The sequence below is a fragment of the Pseudorca crassidens genome, chromosome 10 (assembly GCF_039906515.1).
Source record: "Pseudorca crassidens isolate mPseCra1 chromosome 10, mPseCra1.hap1, whole genome shotgun sequence".
In the NCBI taxonomy this organism is placed as follows: Eukaryota; Metazoa; Chordata; class Mammalia; order Artiodactyla; family Delphinidae; genus Pseudorca; species Pseudorca crassidens.
The window spans coordinates 21,064,135-21,082,889 of NC_090305.1; the positions used below are offsets into that span (position 1 = coordinate 21,064,135).

Sequence of the window (18,755 nt, forward strand, 5' to 3'; positions counted from 1 at the left end):
GGAAGCATCCTTGTAAAGGTATTCCTAGAGCCTGATGGAGTAGAAGGGTAAAGGTTAAGGCAGGTTTGGTGACAGGATGAAGGAGTGGTCTAGTGTTGACATCTATACTGGGACGCAGCTGGCCTCACCATTTGAGGGAGGTGTGTAATCCGGGCCTGGGAAAAAGACTTTTTTGAGCAGAAGATAGGAGAATGTGAAAAAGAGGGTCTGTCTTTTGATGAAATAAAATTTATATTTTAAGGCAGGGCAAGAAAAATTAAACATAATATTCTCTCTCTGTGTTTGTTTGGACCTCCTCCCTCATGTGCAGTGTGCATTTGCATTACACGTTAAACAGAGCACTTCAAAGATGGGAGTGACTGCTCCACCATAAAGATCATATTTTCCCCCTCTCTGCTGATGCTAGCGATGTAACTTCTTAAAAGAATAGCGTTCTTTACCAAATTTGTAGGGGGTCATGGTGACTTGCTGCTCCCTTTGTACATGCTTACATGGACTATGTATAGCCTTGGTGAACTTTATGTAAAATGTCAGCAAACACATCCGTACCTTTTGATGTACTATCCTTTGTCTCGAAAATGTATATGACTGTGCATTCGACTTCGAACAGGTGGAACATTTCTCAGAGCTTTCTGAGAATCTGTTTCCTGGTTATAATCCTCAGTTTAGCTCAAATAAAATCCGCTTTTTTTTCTTCTCAGCTTGATTATTAATTGAATTTTCATTGGTACTCTCCACTGCTGTGTGATGCCTATAAAGAAAAGTGGGGAATCAAGCTTCATAGTGAGTAGAGAAAGTCTCCATAAAAGAAGAATTGTTTCCTGAACTATTCTTCAAAGTGTTGGGACATTGTGTTTCTGCAGACAGAACAGGAGATCACATTTCAACCCTTGACCATCTACATAAAATAATGTGCTCTGAAGGTAAAAGCCAGGTTGGTGGGACTTTCTGGGCCAGGTGGAGGGGAGCTTGGTCTTGGGAGATGAGTAAGAGGGTAACAGTTACAGTGAACTTCATTTCCCTGGTCTTGAGTTTCTATGTAAAGGGGCCCAGTAATGATTAAAACTCCAGACTTCTCTTCCACCTCTCATGTTTCCTTCCTCTCTCTTACAGAGAGTTTGGAAGAAGGCACCTCAGCCCTTCCTGGACTGCTCCTTCAAGTCAGCCTGCATGCTAACAGCTTCAGGTCTGTGTGTTCTAGTGGGCTATCCACTCCGTGGATATGCAATCAAAAGGATGCTTCTCCCTCACAGCTTCTTTTCTGAAATCACGGGGACAAATATTTTTCTCTTTGATTTTCCTTTCCAAAAAACTCTGACCACAAGACCACCTTTTAAAATACTTATTTACAACTTGCATTGTATAGTTGGATTTTAGTGGCTGCTATGAATTGAGATGCTGCAACCTTCTCAACAACGCATTTATCAGTCATTCCAGAGGCTGATCCTGCTAAAAAAATAATGCCTGTAGATTATGAAAGTGCATCCATTTGGGATTTCCCCAGGAAAAATAATAGAATGACCAGAGATTATGATGTTGCTTATAGTTTAAATCTGGCGACTTTGCCTTCTGCTTTCCCTGGTTCCCTTTTTGCTTGCTGAAAAAACACTACATAAAAATGCAAGAACGTCAAGAAAGATAGAAATTCTTCTGAAAGAAAAACAAATTCATCTTTGTTTCTTCTTTTTCTTTTTTGTAAACGATAAAACTGTCCCCACCCTCAGACTCATATAACACAGTTCCGTGAAACTCCGTAGGGAAAATTTACCCTTAAGATTGATTACATTTTAATCCCCCATACCCTTTTCCAAGGCAGGAAAACCACAAAAGGCCCCGCTGGGATTCGAACCCAGGATCTCCTGTTTACTAGACAGGCGCTTTAACCAGCTAAGCCACGGAGCCAACACGTCCGCGTCATAGCAAATAGACATAGAAAAGGAATGATCTTAGCTTTTGTTCTGAGCATCTGTTTCTTCGTTATTGAGGTTCACGAGCCCCCCAAGATGGTCTCTCAGACACTAAAGATGAACCTCTGCTTCGCCCCCAAAGACCTAAGAGACCGCGCAGCCATAGGAAAACTGAGACCCTCCGCGCGGGGGTGGGGTGAGGGAAACTCTGGCGCGAGCCTGAACCCTCAGGCGGCGCCAGAGGAGTCTTCCCGGAACTGCCAGGAAGGGCAAGAGTTCAGCAGCTGCAGCTTCCTTGGGTGAATTATGACCTGGGGCCCCTGGAGGAGAGGAAATTGGCCACATTTAGACCAGAACACTTCCAACATCAAGAACTGGTCCCTGCAGGAAGCAAGCTATGTGTTCTTTATTTCACGGATTTTAATTAAAATTCCAGCTCTTCCTTACCCCCATTTGTTTCCGTAAAATTGGGTTCCACCGCCTGCTTCTTGCTTAACTAAGTTGCATCTTTAAAAAATTCAAGACTTCATCATTAAAACCTTGTTTGGAAAGAGATAAAGGAGCAGTCTCCTCTGAAGCTAGAGGAAGAGAGATGCTTTCTTGTCCGAAAACTTGTCCAAAGGATCTGCTTGACAAGCTGTCAAATTGAAAGCATTCACAAAAATTTCTATATTTTCATGGGGACTTGTGTATTTGTAACTGTTCCAAATTCATCCTCTTCTCTGTGAAATAGATCCGTCCTTAGGCAAAGGGCTTTAGTGGAATTCGGAAGAGTTTACAAATTGTTGCCATAGCTGTGAAAGTAACTTCCCAAATGAAACCCGTAATTATGATTGGCTGCTTGCTTGAAATCTGTTGCCGTTCTGAAAATGTTGAAATTAACATTTCAGTATTTCTGAGCTGTATCAATATTGAAGGATTTCTCTGTCTCACTTTAAACCAGCCATTGGCACTAACCTCTGCCTACAAACATGATTTGGGGGAGAGGTTAAAAAGCCCATGACTCTGCTAGATTTCTTTTTCATAAAACGATTGAAAGTCTATGAACTCAACACACAGTCTGATTCACTCCATGAAATAAGCACCGATTTCTTTAATAGTATAAGATTAACCATTGTATTATTAATGTGCTTGGAGCCAAGATAATCATAAACAGCAGAGTCACACCTAACGTGACTTTGACCAAACTGTGGTAGACATTCAGAAAGACAACAGAGCCAACAATATTTGGTCTGGGTTTTTCCTTAGACTGGCAGCTGTCAAAATTTGCACAGAAATTCTGGGAAGTCAAAGGAGTTTTTTAACAAGCCAGAGACAAGTCTTGGGAGAAAAATTAAGACTCAGAGCAATCACTTCCAGAAATCTGGGTGTGACCTGCAAAGACCATGGAAAGGCCCCTCACAATGGCTCTGTTCCACACAACTGAAATTGGAGAAGGTGCAGATCGTGGTGTCATAGACTGCTGACAGTGGAAATGGCTGGCAGTGCTACTATTTTCCAAATGCTTGGGAGAGAAACTGGAAGAATAGTGCACTGTGACCCAGAGGAGGAGGAGAGTCCACCGCAGTAATGGCTGGTTTTACATGTCAACTTGGCTAGTCTATAGAGCCCAGTTATTCAATTAAACATTAATCTAGATGTTGCTGTGAAGGTATTTTTGTGTGGTTAACTTCTACAATTAGTTGACTATAAGTAAAAGAGATTATCCTCAGTAATGTGGGTGGGCCTTATCCAACAAGTTAAAGACTTTAAGAGCAAAATGGAGGTTTTCCTAAGAAAGAAGAAATTCTGTCTCAAGACTGTAGCATCAGCTCCTGCCTGAGATTTTCTAGACTGCCAGCCTACACTACAGATTTCAGACTTCCCAGGCCCCACAATCACGTAAGTCAACTCCTAGAAATACATGTATATTTTCCTACTGGTTCTGTTTTTTCTGGACTCTGTTTCTCTTTCTCTGACTGGAACAACTACTGAAGAAAAGACTGGAAGCTGGAAACTGGAACTCTCAGAAAAGAAGTCCCAGTAGAAAGATATCTAAAAACAAAATGAAAGCATGCCTCAGCTCATGTCAGAGCATGAGCAGAGAAATCTGAGGCAGCCAAAAGAAGCTTTCAAAACCTTCAAGGCAAAACAAACCAAAAAAAAAAACCCTTCAAAACAAAGGGAGGTCTTTGCAGACATGAGGAGAGCAGATGTGAGCATGGCCTCCAGCTAGCTGGGTTGAAACCCATTTTAGAGGTGCAAGATGGGACCTGTGACTTCCAGGGATGCCCTGGAATCTGGCCTTCCCATCCTGGGTATGTGATGAGGATAAAATAGAATCAAGAGGTACCTCAGTTTGCTTCTGTTGAGCTGCACCCCACAGGCCTGCAAGCCCTGTACTTGCCCCACCTCAAGACCGGAAGAAAGAGCTCAGAGTCAGCTACAGAGACATCAGTGGTTTAATGGATGGGGGATCTTACACATCTGAAGCCAGGTCCTGGAGTGACACCCCACCGTGTTCGGTACTTGGCAGTAGCCTTCGCTCCCCGGGGAAGAGGGAGGTTACCAGTTATATGGGGAATTGACATCGGGTTGGCTCATCGGTTACCAGGGAAACCAGCTGAGGAGCATACCCCTCACCACCCCTTTGATAAGCTATCTTGGTGGAGATGTTCTGATCTAAAGATTAGAACAATCAGTAGCTGGGGCCCCGGGTGAGTATGTAGGCATTTACTGATTTGGCTCTACAATTAAGAGGGAAGGTCAGTCATGTAAGTAGGGTGTAGGTGAAGCAGGCACTGGTAGAGCAGGGGATGTACAGAGAGCAGAGAACAGCCAGCTTGAGTTGCCTAATCATACAGCTTCATTTCTGAAAATTCAGGCGCAATTGTTCATGTTTCCAAACTCCTCTTTAGAACAGAAATCTCTTTTTCTTCTGATGGGGAGGGGATAGTCTGTAAGCTCGGATGGGAAAATAAATTTTTATTTTGACTAACTTCTTACTGAAATTTTGTATTTTCTTCCGTTATGAATGTAGGCAACAAAGCACAGTATATTTCAGTCCTTTTGACTTTATCACTATTGGCAATCACAAATATTTTCACAGAAAATTACAATAGTTGCAAATTTCTTAAAATATTATTTATGCTCATTACTGCTTTGAAATTATAGTATTTATTAGAACTCCTGCTGGATATTATCATTTGGTGCATTAATAAAGGAGCATAAATATTATAAATTTTTAATAGTTTGATAACATATTTCAATATAATTGTTTTCCCCTTGAAATCTTATGTATTTATCTTTTTAATTTATATTTAAAAGTATTATTCTGTGATGGAGTCCATAACCACCAAAGTTCCTAGGGGTACATAATACCAAATCTGGTCAGAAGGCCCCTATTTACTATCTAGGGAGAAATCCCTAACTAGATCTACCTTAATGTTTATGCAGAAACAGGAACATGTACATTTTTCTTAAGGGATGTTGCAACCTTATGAACTGAAAACAAAGATTTTCTAAACACAATGTGTACATTCTCAATGTCAGGCAGTTTTACTCTGTTTAGTAGCCCTCAACTTAGTTCTTTTTTGGGGGCGTGAAGTAGAAATGAATAGCTTTATTGCTTTGCCAGGCAAAGGGGGCCACAGAGGGCTAATGCTCTCAAAACTGTGTGTCCCCAGCCCTCAACTTATTTACGATGCTCACCAGGCATGGAGATAATGATTCCTTCTCAGAAATATAAACAGGCTGAAAGGCACACATAAGAGATGCTTCCTGAGAAAGCAAACAAATGCTCCTTTTAAAGGTGTCAAATTCTGAAATGTATGTCCTGAGGTAGGAGCAGCATGCGGTGAGGGTGCTTAGCATAGAGCCTTGCTTAAGTAAATATTGGAAATAAAATGTTTTCAACGACCCAAGGAGAGACAAGAAAGAATGTCAGATATATTGTCACCCTACAACGGCTTCCAATTTCCTACACAGTAACAGCCAAAGCCCATACAAGGGTGTACAAGGCCAGAGGTCATCTCCCGGAGGTCTCCTAGCCCTTTCCACTCAGCACTGGCCTCTTCGACATTGCTGGAACATCCCATGCACGCTCCCACCTCCATGCCTTTGCCCTGGAGATTTCCCCAGTTCCAGGTCGCTCTTTTCCCTGATACCCGTATTTATTGCTCATAACCTTTCCTGCTGGGCTTTTCCATTCTCTTTCCCGTTGGTCTTTTTTCCTCTAAGTGCTTATCACCATTATTTTATTTATTTAGTGCTTTATTATCGTCTTCGCTACGTCCATGCAATCTTCTTGAGAGCAAGGATCACCTCTGTTTTCTTCACAGCTGTATTTCCGGTGCCATATTGGTTGAATGAATGAATGCATGAACGAAGAGATGGTACTGGGGCAGAGAATGCCAGGGTCTGTACAGACAGACTGAGAAAGCAGCACAGACGCTAGGGCCCGTGCAGGCGAACTGGCCGCCTGGGGAGGCCACGCGCTGCAGTCTGAGTTAGCCAGGAGGACGGGGCTTTCAGGGCCAGGCGCAGACCCCACAAGGTGGACCAGTTGCCGCCGCCTGGTTTCTGATGAAGGCATGCCCGCCTGCCAGTTGCTCAGGTGCAGGGCCAGTGGCGCAATGGATAACGCGTCTGACTACGGATCAGAAGATTCCAGGTTCGACTCCTGGCTGGCTCGGAGTACACATCACCGTTTTACTTCTTTCCTCTGCCGACCACTAAGGAACCCAATGGAGTTAGAAAATCCATTACAAGGTGAAGTTTGCCTGGAAGTCTCAGGAGCGAGAAGGCCCCGCTTTTGACCACAGCCAGGGTCATCATTCCTTTGCAGAGCAAATTCCGCGTCCGGCCATGCGGTGGCACTAGCCAAAGCCAGACTGAGAAATGTGCGTGGGCCCCGTGTCACGCCCAGCCCCACCAGCTCATTCCTGCTGGAGGATGGGTTTGAGGTAACCTGGTAAGCAATGAGGAAGAAATTAAGATCCAGAAGTTCAGATTGAGAAGTAATAGTGAAGGAATTGAAGTCTCTTTTGTTCTCCCCCATCCGGTCATTTCCAGAATAAATTATTAAGAATTTCGCTTCAGATCTGTACGCTGCAGGGGCTTGGTTTGCGCATCTAATTGGCCTCTTTGATTTGGGAGAGTGGTACAAGACGCACGCGCATATTAACCACGCACATTTGCTGGGACGAAGCGGCGGGGGAGGCGGGGCGGGGGGGAGGAAGTGAGGAAGTGGGAGGGAGGGAGGGAGGGAGGGGCGTGCTCTGTCGGGAGAACTATCAGCAGGGGTGAGCGGTTTCCACCGAGTTTCCGTAGTGTAGTGGTTATCACGTTCGCCTCACACGCGAAAGGTCCCCGGTTCGAAACCGGGCGGAAACAGCGTTGTTGTTCCTTTTCCCCCCCTACCTGTGTGGATTTCCTTTAAAACTCCATTTATTTAAAAACTCTTCACGTCTCCTTTTCTTGTCTCTCTTGCCCCAGGCTGTGGTGCTGAAGCGACGCTGCTCGAGGTGGGTCCGGAGCCCGCGGCCCCGGAGGCGGACACAAGCATCGCGAGGGGGAGAACCGGGCTGTCCCCGGCTCTGCAAGGCGGCCCGACGCCCGCAGCCCCGGAAGCGCATCCTCGCCTTGCCTTCCTGTTCCCGGCAGCGCCCGGCTCCGGGCGTCTCTTCGCTGGCCCACTGTCCGCGCCGGCCCTGCCCCAGCCGAGAGCACCTGCGCGGCAGGCCCGCAGCTGGCAGCCTCGCGCCCCTCACACGGCCGCGAGACTCGGGTGAGTACCTTGGGGGCCTTAGCATGCGTCTCCGGGAAATGGGGGTAGTCCCGCCGCCCTCCATAGATTTGGGACCCTCCTGCAATCTGGCCCTCGTCGTGATTAGGTGACCTCGGGCCCCCGACATTTCCCCCTTGCTTTCCACTCTCCAGAACAGCTGCAGTGGCTCTCCTGGGCTTCGAGTGTGAATCTCTGGGAAAAGCGGAAGCCGGGAGGTGAAGATCGCAGGCCCTTCTGGGATAAGTCCCCACAGAGACTGAAGAGCAGAAAAAAGGGAGGCGAGGAGGGGATTTGAAAGCTTTGGGCCAGCAGGGCCGTGGCCTGGAAGAGGTCGTGGCGGGTGGGCTGGGCTGCCCTGGTGTTATAAAGCAGAAACTAACACACCATTGTAAAGCAATTATACTCCAATAAAGATGTTAAAAATTTTTTAAAAAATAATAAAATTCCCTCTATACCACTCAGAAATACAGGTGAGTTAATGTGGTGCCCTGCGAGGAGCAAGGGTCTTGGGCCTAGGAGGTGATGGGGATTTGTCCTCTCCATCTTTCTATGATGCCAAGGGGCAGGAATACTTTAGCTGGGAAGCTGAGTGTGCCCCACGCCAACCTGTTGCAGATGGGTGACTGTTTGAAGCTTATGGCTCTCTCCTTCTCTTTAAACCAGGTGTGTTCTGGCAAGATGAAGCAGCAGCCCTACCATTTTAGACACTCTGCCCTTTCTCACCTTCTCCCACTATCCCTCCCTTCCTCCCCCAGTCTCCCTCATTTAACCTCAAATGGAAGCTCCCGGCTGCTCACCTTGTCTGATATTTCCTTTGAAAGGTGGAGAACAAATAGGCCCTGGGGAGTGGCTGACGCTGTGTGACCTCTTGCTCCTGTATAGCGCTGCACCTTGAATAGGGTCTTTTATTTGTTTGTTTTTTTTTACTATATCCTCTATTCTCTCCTTCCTAAGCTTGATGTTGTAATCTTCTTCCAAGTCTTCTCTCCAGCCCCAAGGCTAACTATCTTGCCATAAATAAGAGGCAGAGAGAAGAGGGTGGCCTTCTGGCTTTGGGGTGGGATTGAGACTAGACCCCAAGTTAGAACAAACTCCTTGGAACCCAGCTCAGTAACGGTCAAGGGAGCGAAAGGACGTTGCTAAAATGTGCCTCTGCTGGGGATGGCGTGGGAGTGTGTATTGGATGAGGTGGGATTTGGTCCTTGGATACTGGAGAGAGACTCATGATGAAAGAGAAAAAAAAAACATGGAAAAAATATTCTGAGAGCTGGGCAAAACATCAAAATTAATCTAATCCGAGATGCATCATAGGTCATTGAGATCTTTATACTCTTTCCTTCTGTATTAGTTTGCTAGGACTGCCATAACAAAATGTCACAGACTGAATATCATAAATAACAGAAATTTATATTCTCACAGTCCTGGAGGCTGGAAGTCCAAGATCAAGGTGGTGGCAGGTTTGGTTTTCTTGCTGTATCCTTACATGGTCCTCTCTCTCTTTGTATTGTCTGTGTCCTAATCTCCAGTATGACATTAGTCATATTGGATTAAGACCTACCCATAAGACCTCATTTTACATTAATCACCTCTTTAAAGGCCCCATCTCCCAGTACAGTCACAGTCTGAGGTACTGAGGGTTAGGACTTAAACTTATGAATTTGTGGGGGGGGCGGGCACGGACACAAATTCAGCCCATTTCTGGGAACAGAGATTGGTGTGTTTTGTATATTATTGAAACAGTTTGGGGAATTCCCAGAAGTTAACTCTGCAGAAGATTTTAGCATACCTGCATCTCCTCATCTTACTAATCATTTGCATATTTTTATTGCAGAAGAAATACATCGTTTGCTTTTTATTTCTCTATTAGTCTTTTTTTTTAGGCTATTTCTGTCAGTACATTTAAGTATATAGGTCTTTTTCTAAAATTAAAAAAATTCAAGTCTTCATAGGTAAGAAAAGGACTCTAAGAAATGGATGTTCCCTCTCCCCTTGAGGCTGTTAAGAGGGATACCTTTCCACATCCTAAAACCAGCAAGTTCATTAAATGAAGAGTTAAACTGAGACTTTCACAAGAATTTCAGTCCAGTTCTTTACAATATGAAGACATGTTATTCAAAAATTGCACTAACTTGTTCTGTTGTCTGTTAATATAATTTTGCCCTGGAAAGTGTTATTTTAACAAAAGGGAATTGTTAGATTCCTACAACTTTTAAAATTGTTGCCATGTCTTGGGAAAATAACCTCAGTATCTGTCTTGATAATTTCTTGCCTCATTGATAAATCTCTGTATTCCCAAAAGTTATATTACTTAAAAGATTTATCTGCCACTCCTGAAACTAAAATAATATTGCACATCAACTATATTTCAATTTAAAAAACTATAAAATTTTTAAAGTAAAAAAAAGTCTTTAAAAAAAAGATTTATCTGCCAGTTAATAATTTTTCTTTTTATTCACATGCATGATGGAATATTTGTAATCCTATGACTTATATATTTTATTACCTAACATTATTTTTTCTTTTTTTAATTCTTAAAATGTATTTATTTGTTTTTAGTTAGTAGACTTTATTTTTTTAGAACAGTTTCAGGTTTACAGAAAAATTGAGCAGAAAGTACAGAGTTCTCATATATTTCTCCTCCCTCTACCTCATTTTCTCCATTATTAACTACTTGCATTGGTGTGGTAGTTTTGTTACAATAGATGAGCCAATATTTATACATTATTATTAACAAATTATTATTGTCAACTGATTCTTATTATTATTTACATTAGGGTTCCATGCTCTGTATACAGTTCTATGGGTTTTGTCCAGTGCGTAATGTCATGTATCCACCATTACAGTCAGTAGCATACAGAATAATTTCATTGCCCTAAAAATCTTCCCTGTTCTCCATCTCAAATAATTTCTTTTAAATTAACACCACTGTGTGGTGAGAGCCTCTCCCTCCCTGACCTCCTTGGCCTTCATGAAAATGAAATAACCTTTTATCCCACCAGCCCTTTTTCATTATTTGTGCATCTGTCTCCTATATTTGTAAGGTCAGCCACCTGTTCTCCTGATAAGCTTCCTAAATGTGAGTTTCAAGGAACTAATCTATATTCATATACTCAGATCCAGAATCCAGCTAGTGGCCTCTTTTCCTTGCGTTTATCTTTATTGTCACCTGCTGTGTTTGGGCCTTTGACACGTGCCGATCGTGGTTCCCCTGCTTGGGATAGACTGCAAGGGATCCAACATGAAGACTGAGCCTAGGAAACAGACTGTGAGCATTCCCAGGACAGGACATGGGCTAAGAAACACAATTTTGGAGTGAGATGGAAGGAGAATGGTATGGAGTGTCCATTGTTGAGGGAGGTGTGTCGTAGAACAGAAGCTCTCACTTTGGTTTCCTCTCTCATTCTCTGGTAACAAAAAGACCTTTAAGAATATATGCAGAGTATTTAGGGTGACCTTATTTATTGTCCAAGTTGGCACACTTTTGAGAGTAAAAGGGAGCATTATTAATAATATACTAGGGCAACAGGCGCAAAACAAGTCACCCAATATTAGACCAAATGATTTTCATGCCGTAAAAAATCTCTCAATATTGCTTTCTTCATGGTAAGAACAGCTGTCTTTTCCTCCCTGTTCCTTTCTGGGCACACCATTACCATACCCAGAGTTGACCTTTGTGATCTCTGGCATCCTTCTCAATTATTTTCTTTGCACATTTTTTTCTTCATTGTGTTCGATTTTGGATAAAACAACAACAACAACAACACAACACTTTTGTTCTTTAAGAATTGTCCAAACATTTCTTTAGTGGTGCATTTGGGAGAAAGTAAACTAGGCATAAATTCATGTGATGTCTAGGGAAAGATGTCCTTGGGAGCGAGCAGGTTGGGTCTGGCTGGGTCAGCAGAATTGCAGGGTGTCTCTGTGGCAACCGGGACTTTTGGACCCGCCAGTAATTTAGAATATTTAGAGGCAAGGCAAGAGCACAGTAAGGGAAGGGAAGGGCCCAGCTAATTCCTTATTAGCTTTTCAGTGAACTGCTGTTCAACGTGAGATTAGAACTGTTTCTCCTCTCAATTTTTAATCTCTGTTCCCAAAGTTCCTTACAAGGTACCAAGGGAAATAATGACTGATTCAAGGCGCACTCCCACTTTGGCTTCTTCCCTCTTCTTTATACTAACTCTCACATCTCCCTCTGTTCCATGAGAAGAAAGGAAAACTGCAAAATTTCCAGAAATTCTAGTCATAGTGGAAAAATGGGGGAAGAATAGATAATGAAAGTAGATAGAAAATAGAAAAATAGATAACGAAATTATCATATAATCAAATTACCAAGTGATAATTTGATGTTTTCGCACCATTTACAGGTGGTTGCCTTTGTTATCCAAAGAACATAAAAATCAAATCTTTAAGTTTGCTCAAAAAAAAAAAAAATCTAAGTTTGCTCAAGGACCATGTTTGCCCATTCTATCTAGATGGTGAGGTCGAGCAAAAACACAAAACAAAACTCTGGAGCAATTTAGAGAAAAGATAATAATTTTTTTTTCTTAAAATAAAACATTGTGGAGTAGGGCAGGGCATAGGGTTACAGAATTCCCTAGGAAACATTTTCAGGGGTGGGGCAGAAGGTGTGAGTGGCTAGTTTTGTCCCAGAGCTTTAAAAAAGTCCCACAGTGTTTGAATGCCAGCCATGGACCTGGGTCCTAATTGCCCAAAATCGAAATAAATCACGTCTATTTGTGTGGCCTTGACTCTGTGCTCGGGGCTGCGCACCTTCTTAAAGTGGCTTTTATTCTTGAGCAGACACATAAAATCACTCTCTGTAAAATATAGAGAATAATGGTGTATTACCCCTGTGTTGTTCCCCACCCGCCTCCAGTTTAAGGAAGAGAACTCCCATGCCCTGTCCAACCACCATCCTTTTCTTAACTCCCTGAAGTGACTACTGTCCTGATTTTTAAATTTATCTCTTGCTTTTTTGACTACCTACTTGTAGCCTAAACAAGTCATTTAGTTTTACATTTATAAATGGATCCATACTGTGGATCCATACTGTAGATCCATCTTGTAACTCGCTCTTTTTTGCTCAACATTATGTTCTTGAGATTCGTCCATGGTTTTGCATATAGCTGTAATCTATTCATTTCTGCTGCTGCATAGTATTCCCTTGCATAGATATTACCAAAATGTATTTATCTATTCTATTGCAGGACACTGAATGGTTTCCAGGTTTTTGAAATTACAGGGTTGCTAGAAACATTCTTGTAGGGGTCTCCTGTGCACAGCCCCAAGAATTCCTCCAGGTAAACACCTAGAAGTGAAATTGCTTTAAATAATGCCACACACTAATTTATACACATATAAACACATACCCTAGCAGTGTATGTGTTTTAATTGTTCCACATCTGCTGAGCCCTTAATATTGTCAGACAATACAGTTTTCACCAATTTGATGGATGTGAAATGTTATATCCTGTGGTTTTTATATTCATTCCCATATTACTAATGAAGTTGACCTTTTTTTTTTTTTTGCTTATTCACCATTCATGCTTTTTCTAAGAAGTACGTATTAACACTTTTGCCCATTGTTTTTAAATTTTCATTTTGTCCTTTTCTCATAGATCTGTAGGAATTCTTTACATATTCTGGACTCTAATCCTTTGTCAGTTATATGTGTTATGAATATCTTTTCCCCAGCTTATAACTTATCTTCTTTTTATGTATCTTTTTGCTATATAAAAATTACTAATTTTAATATAGTCAAATTTGAATTTTAATGTAGTTAAATTTGTCAGACTTTTCCTTTACGGTTTACACTTTTTGTGTCTTGTTAAAGAAATCTTTCTAGGAGCAGTGAGGAAGACAGAAGAACCACTTGGGCTGGTAAAGCCATCTGCCAGGCACTACTGCCACCATGCCCAAGAGAAAGGCAAAAGGAGATGCTAAAGGTGACAAAGCAAAGGTGAAGGATGAGCCACAGAGGAGATCGGCACGGTTGTCTGCTAAACCTGCCCCTCCAAAACCAGAGCCCAGGGCAAAAAAGGCCCCTGCAAAGAAGGGAGAGAAGCTGGCCAAAGGGAGAAAGGGGAAAGCAGAAGGCAACAAAGATGGGAACAACCCTGCAAAAAACCGAGACGCCTCCACAGTCCAGTCACAGAAAGCAGAAGGCACCGGGGATGCCAAGTGAAGTATACATTTTTGATAGCTCTGTACTTCTAGTGACTCTACTGTTTGAAATACTATTTTTTTTAAATCAAATTTTGTAAAAACGTAGATTTTTTTTTTTTAAGTTATGTTGTTAGCACACAAGACGCTTTGTTGTTATCTTTTGTGGAAAGGGCAAAATAACCACTAGTAGAATGTTTCAGAAGCTGGATTGAAATGGGGGAAAACAGAATTTTCTATCGTATTTGAAGATTATTCTTGGTTCCCAGGAGAGATTCTCCGACATTCACACATGACAGCCACTATGGCTCAGAAGCCTTACCGTGTGGGGAAGCAAAACTTCATGTCTTCTCCTTTCCTGATGCCATCAAAAACACATCCTTGACTTCCTGAAACCAGGAGTCATGATGCGGCCTTGGCACCCCTAGAATCAGCTGCGTCAGGTAACAACACTCAGGATTTCTAGTGATGAAATCAAGATGGTATTGCTCAAAAGAGCCAGGATTCCTGTTTGTAGTTTGTGGATCATCTCATTAATAGTCCTGGAGTTTTTAGTTCCTTTCCTCCATGTCAGAGGTGACCTGTGAAAAGCTCTTATATGCCTCATGTGAAATATTCACCCTTTCTGAAAACCTTTCCTGTTCATTGCAGCAACAGACTTTGCTGACTTTTTGGAGAGGGGAGTTTGAAAGTTGTAAGATGTTACGGATTGTCACCCATGTCCTGCTGGAAGTAACTATTTTTGAAAAGTATCTTATAAAGCTGGATACAAGTTGGCTTCATGGGAGGGGAGGGATCATTTCCTACTCCAAGTCATAAAAATATCCTTTACTGCCTTGTAAAAGTTGTATAGTTTTGCTTTTCACATTTGTCTTTAGTCTTCCCTGAACTGATTTTTGCAAAAATATGAGATAGTAATTCAATATAATATTTTTTCCATATGGTAAGTGGTTGTCCCAACCACTTGGTTGTCCCAACTTTTCTGAAAAGTTCATCCTTTCCCCACTGATCTGTAATAGTGGCTTTTTTCATAAATCAAGTTTCTTTCGCACGGGGCGGGGGTGGGGGGAGCTGGGAGAGGTCTGTTGATGGTTTCGATTCTGACTCACTGGTCAGTTTGTCTAACCTTGTGGCAATACTATACAATCCTGAGTACTACAACTTTAGAAAAAGGTCTTGATATCTCAGGACAAATACCACCTCCACCTTTAACATCACCACCAAACTTTTCTTCGTTCGAGTATCTTGGCTATATTCTTAGCCAACTGCTTTTCCATATAACTTCTAGAATTAGATTGACAAGTTCCAAATCAAACTAACAAAAGGTGGAATTTTTATTGGATTTGTATTAAATTTATAGATTAATTATAATATTGAGTCTTCCAATCCATGAACATGGTATAATTCTCCATTTATTTAGGCTTTCTAAATGTCTTTCAATAAAGTTTTATAATTTTCTCCATAAACGTTTTCTTTTGTTAATATTTCTTAGGGACTGTACACTTTTGGATGCTACTTTATATGGTATGTTTTTAGTTGCTACATTTTCTGTTTTCAGCTAATTTTTATATTCAGCAACCTTGCTAAAACTCATTAATTCTTATGTCTGTGTATTCTTTGGGGCTTTCTACATAGATAACTATATTCTTTTTGTTTTGTTTCTTCACAGTCATTGTACCTTCTTTTCCTTTTTCTAGTTCTAGGCATTGTCTAAGTGCTGGAGGTACAACAGTGAACAAAACAAAGTCTCTGCTTTCACCAAGCTTATACTCTAGTGGGGGAGGGTGCAGAAGATGCACAAATGTATGTGACAGGGTGCTTTAAATAAACAAGTGTAAGTGGGTGCTATTTAGATAGGGTGATTAGAGAAGTCCTCTCTGATGAGATGACATTTGAGCAGAGCTCTTAATGAAGTAAAAGAATAAGCTCTTAATGAAGTAAAGGAATAAGAGACTGACTCTGAGGGGAAAACATTCCAGCAGAGGAAAAAGCAAATGCACAGATGAGGTAAAAATATGTTTGGCAGGGCTTCCCTGGTGGCGCAGTGGTTGAGAAGCCGCCTGCCGATGCAGGGGATACGGGTTCGTGCCCCGGTCCGGGAGGATCCCACGTGCCACGGAGCGGCTGGGCCCGTGAGCCGTGGCCGCTGAGCCTGCGCGTCCGGAGCCTGTGCTCCGCAACGGGAGAGGCCGCAACAGTGAGAGGCCTGCGTACCGAAAAAAAAAAAAAATGTTTGGCATACTGAGGAAGAACAAGGAGGCAGAAGTGGCTGAATTGGCGTGAGGGAGAGTAAGAGTGATAGTTGATATGATTGCAGAGATAGCGAGGGGCCAGAAAATGGAAGATTCTCCACATTGTCACTTTTCTCTGAAAATGATGGGATGCCATTAGAGTTTTGAATAGAGAAACCACACAATCTAAGTTATCAGTGTGTGTGTGTGTGTGTGTGTGTGTGTGTGTGTGTGTGTGTGGCTGATGCATGGGCAATAGGGTGTAAGGGGGGGAAGAGTTGAAGGAGAAAGACCAGTTAGATGGCTGTCACAACTGAACTGCTGGAAATTCTACTTTGTCCTGTTATGTTTCCATCCTTCCTCTGCTCAACTATTCCCACCCCATTTTAATTGGTAAATTACAAATATTATCTGTGCTTTCTCTTTGCCAAACAACAGAACAGGATCAAAGATAAACATTCCCTGTTGTCAAGAATCCAAAGTCAAATTCAGGAAAGTCAGCACTGTGTGCTTGGTGTTGTGATAATACTGCAGGAGGCCCTGACTCTGATGCCAGAGCATGAAAGGGGTATTAGGAAGCACTTTCTGAGGCATAATTGACACCTAAGCAGCAAAATGAAAACAGAAGTTGGTCAAGCAAGGGGTGGGTAAAAGACTTCTAGTAAGAGTAGTAACATTTGCAAAGATGTTAAGAGAATATTGTGCATAGTAGGTGTTCCATAAAGTATTCTTGAATCAAAAAAAGTTTAAATGTGTAACCAAATAAGTTATATTGGGCTTTTTAAAATAATAAGGTATTTCTCATTAAGTGCTTGTTTGCCAAACACTGTTCTGCTCAGTGATTTATAATACATGCATAATTTTATTTCCATGACCCTATGAATTGAATCATATTACTGTTCCTATTTTTATATTTAGTGAAACTGAGACAGAGATTAAATAATTTGCCCTGGGGTCATACAGTGAGAGTAAAATTCAGATTAAGACCCATGTCTAGAACTCCAAGGCCAAGAAGGCTCCTCATTGTTAAAAAGATCATTGGTATAACATCAAAGGTAATCCATCCAAAAATATATATGGTGTTTCTGAGTAAATTAAGGAATTTCCCAAGATACCACTAGGAAACAGTCAAATGTAAGTAATAATATTCTACTAGCTAAACAGTTGTAATTTCCAGTGAAGAAGATTAGTAATGCAAGGAAAATGAATTCCAGGGGAAAAGTGGTCATATGGAATTTAGAATTTTAGTGTATCTCTAGCAACATAAAGCTAGAAGGGATATTATTTCTGTACAAGGATGATAATTTTTTAGACAAATACTTATGAAGTGGACAAGAACAAATTAGGAAATTATAAATTAGCCTTTAATTCTCTCTTGCCCACTCTTCTGATCCATTTGGCATTTACATTCCTATTTGTAAATTCATAAATTAACATTCCTGGTTTATTAATACTCTGAGAATTTGGGTGTCTGACATGAAACAGCCTGAGTGATCCAGAGTTTTCAGTGATCAAATTTCTGACCATCAGAATTGAGGCATTGGTCCCCTAAGAGTTGGAAAGAAGAGGGAGGGAAACATTTTTCGTATCTGCCCTTGTCCCCTCTTCGTTGTAGTCTCAACAGTGGTCACTGTGCTCCTTGGGAAATGTACGTCATACCCTTGCAGACCCTGCGATAGCTTCCACCCGGGGTCATGCAAATAACCTACAAACTGTCAGCAGACGTGGCCAGACGCGCACCCCGACGCCCTGCCCCTGCGGCCGCACGGCGCCGGGACACACTTCCGAGCCCTTCTAGGTCGCCCCGAAGTCCGTGCTGCTAGGAGTCGCCTTGCGCCGGCCCGGCTGGAGGCTGGGACCATGAAGTTCTTTCCCTGGGTTGCTCCTCAGACCCTTCGCAGACCTTGCTCGGGCTTCCGGTCCCGGTCTCCAACCCCGAGTCCCCTTCAGTGAAGTCTGGGCCAAGGTCATTGCCAGCACCCGGCGGTCGCTGCGGGCGCGGGGCTTCTTAACCTTTTCGGTGCCTGGGAGCCCTCTGGTTTCGTGACGAAGCCAATGGAGCCCTTCTCAAATTATATTTTAAAAAGCATTAAAATAGGATAACAAAGAAAACCAATTATACTACAGAAACAGTTATCAATTAAAATAATTTGCGATATAGTAACACGTGTGCTTCTTCATTAATATATTAAATATTAAACATCAAGACCCGTCTTATAACTACTGTAACTTCGAAACAGTTAAGTATGAGATATTTGTAACATACCTCATATCTCAAATATGGGGTATGAAAATGTAACTTTTCTTAGTGACAAAGCCGCAGGTACTTATCTTCTGACTGTAATTTGTTGCCAACATTCATCCGTGAAGGACATGCTAAATTTCAGTTAGAGGTTAGAGATATTAAAGATGTAATTTCTTTTTCCTATCCAAGTTCACCAGTCCCCAAGTTAAGAAAACCTCCAAAAGTGCTTAACACAGTGCCTGGCACAAAGTCCCCTCTTAACATGTAGATATTAGTAATTTTATTATAACTTTTCTCGCATCTGTTCAAATTTCTTTTAGGTGACCGTGATGAAGTTAATCAAATGAAATCTTGAAGGAGCACAAAGATAAATCGAGTTCAACCCATTAATTCAGTCTTCTTTTTTTAATTATTTTTTATTGAGGTATAACTGACATATAATA

General features: G+C 41.9%; 1 protein-coding gene and 3 non-coding genes across 5 annotated transcripts; 3 read left to right on the forward strand and 1 right to left on the reverse strand.

Moving 5' to 3' along the window:
* Positions 1 to 1,828: 1,828 nt before the first annotated feature.
* On the reverse strand, positions 1,829 to 1,902 carry TRNAT-AGU (transfer RNA threonine (anticodon AGU)). Its single transcript has one exon. It is a non-coding gene; the product is annotated as a tRNA-Thr (tRNA).
* A 4,604-nt stretch (positions 1,903 to 6,506) lies between these two features.
* TRNAR-ACG (transfer RNA arginine (anticodon ACG)) lies at positions 6,507 to 6,579 on the forward strand. The gene has a single exon. It is a non-coding gene; the product is annotated as a tRNA-Arg (tRNA).
* Positions 6,580 to 7,207: 628 nt separating this feature from the next.
* Positions 7,208 to 7,280, forward strand: TRNAV-CAC (transfer RNA valine (anticodon CAC)). The gene has a single exon. It is a non-coding gene; the product is annotated as a tRNA-Val (tRNA).
* HMGN4 (high mobility group nucleosomal binding domain 4) lies at positions 7,208 to 15,302 on the forward strand. Of its 2 annotated transcripts, XM_067752230.1 has the most exons (3): positions 7,209 to 7,674; positions 12,882 to 12,974; positions 13,508 to 15,302. In XM_067752230.1, the coding sequence occupies exon 3, from the start codon at positions 13,586 to 13,588 to the stop codon at positions 13,856 to 13,858; it is 273 nt and encodes a 90-aa protein (XP_067608331.1). In that variant the 5' UTR covers positions 7,209 to 7,674; positions 12,882 to 12,974; positions 13,508 to 13,585; the 3' UTR covers positions 13,859 to 15,302. The 2 variants fall into 2 exon arrangements, with proteins under 2 accessions (XP_067608332.1, XP_067608331.1); XM_067752231.1 differs by lacking the exon at positions 12,882 to 12,974 and having other exon boundaries at positions 7,208 to 7,674.
* The last annotated feature ends 3,453 nt before the right edge of the window (positions 15,303 to 18,755 follow it).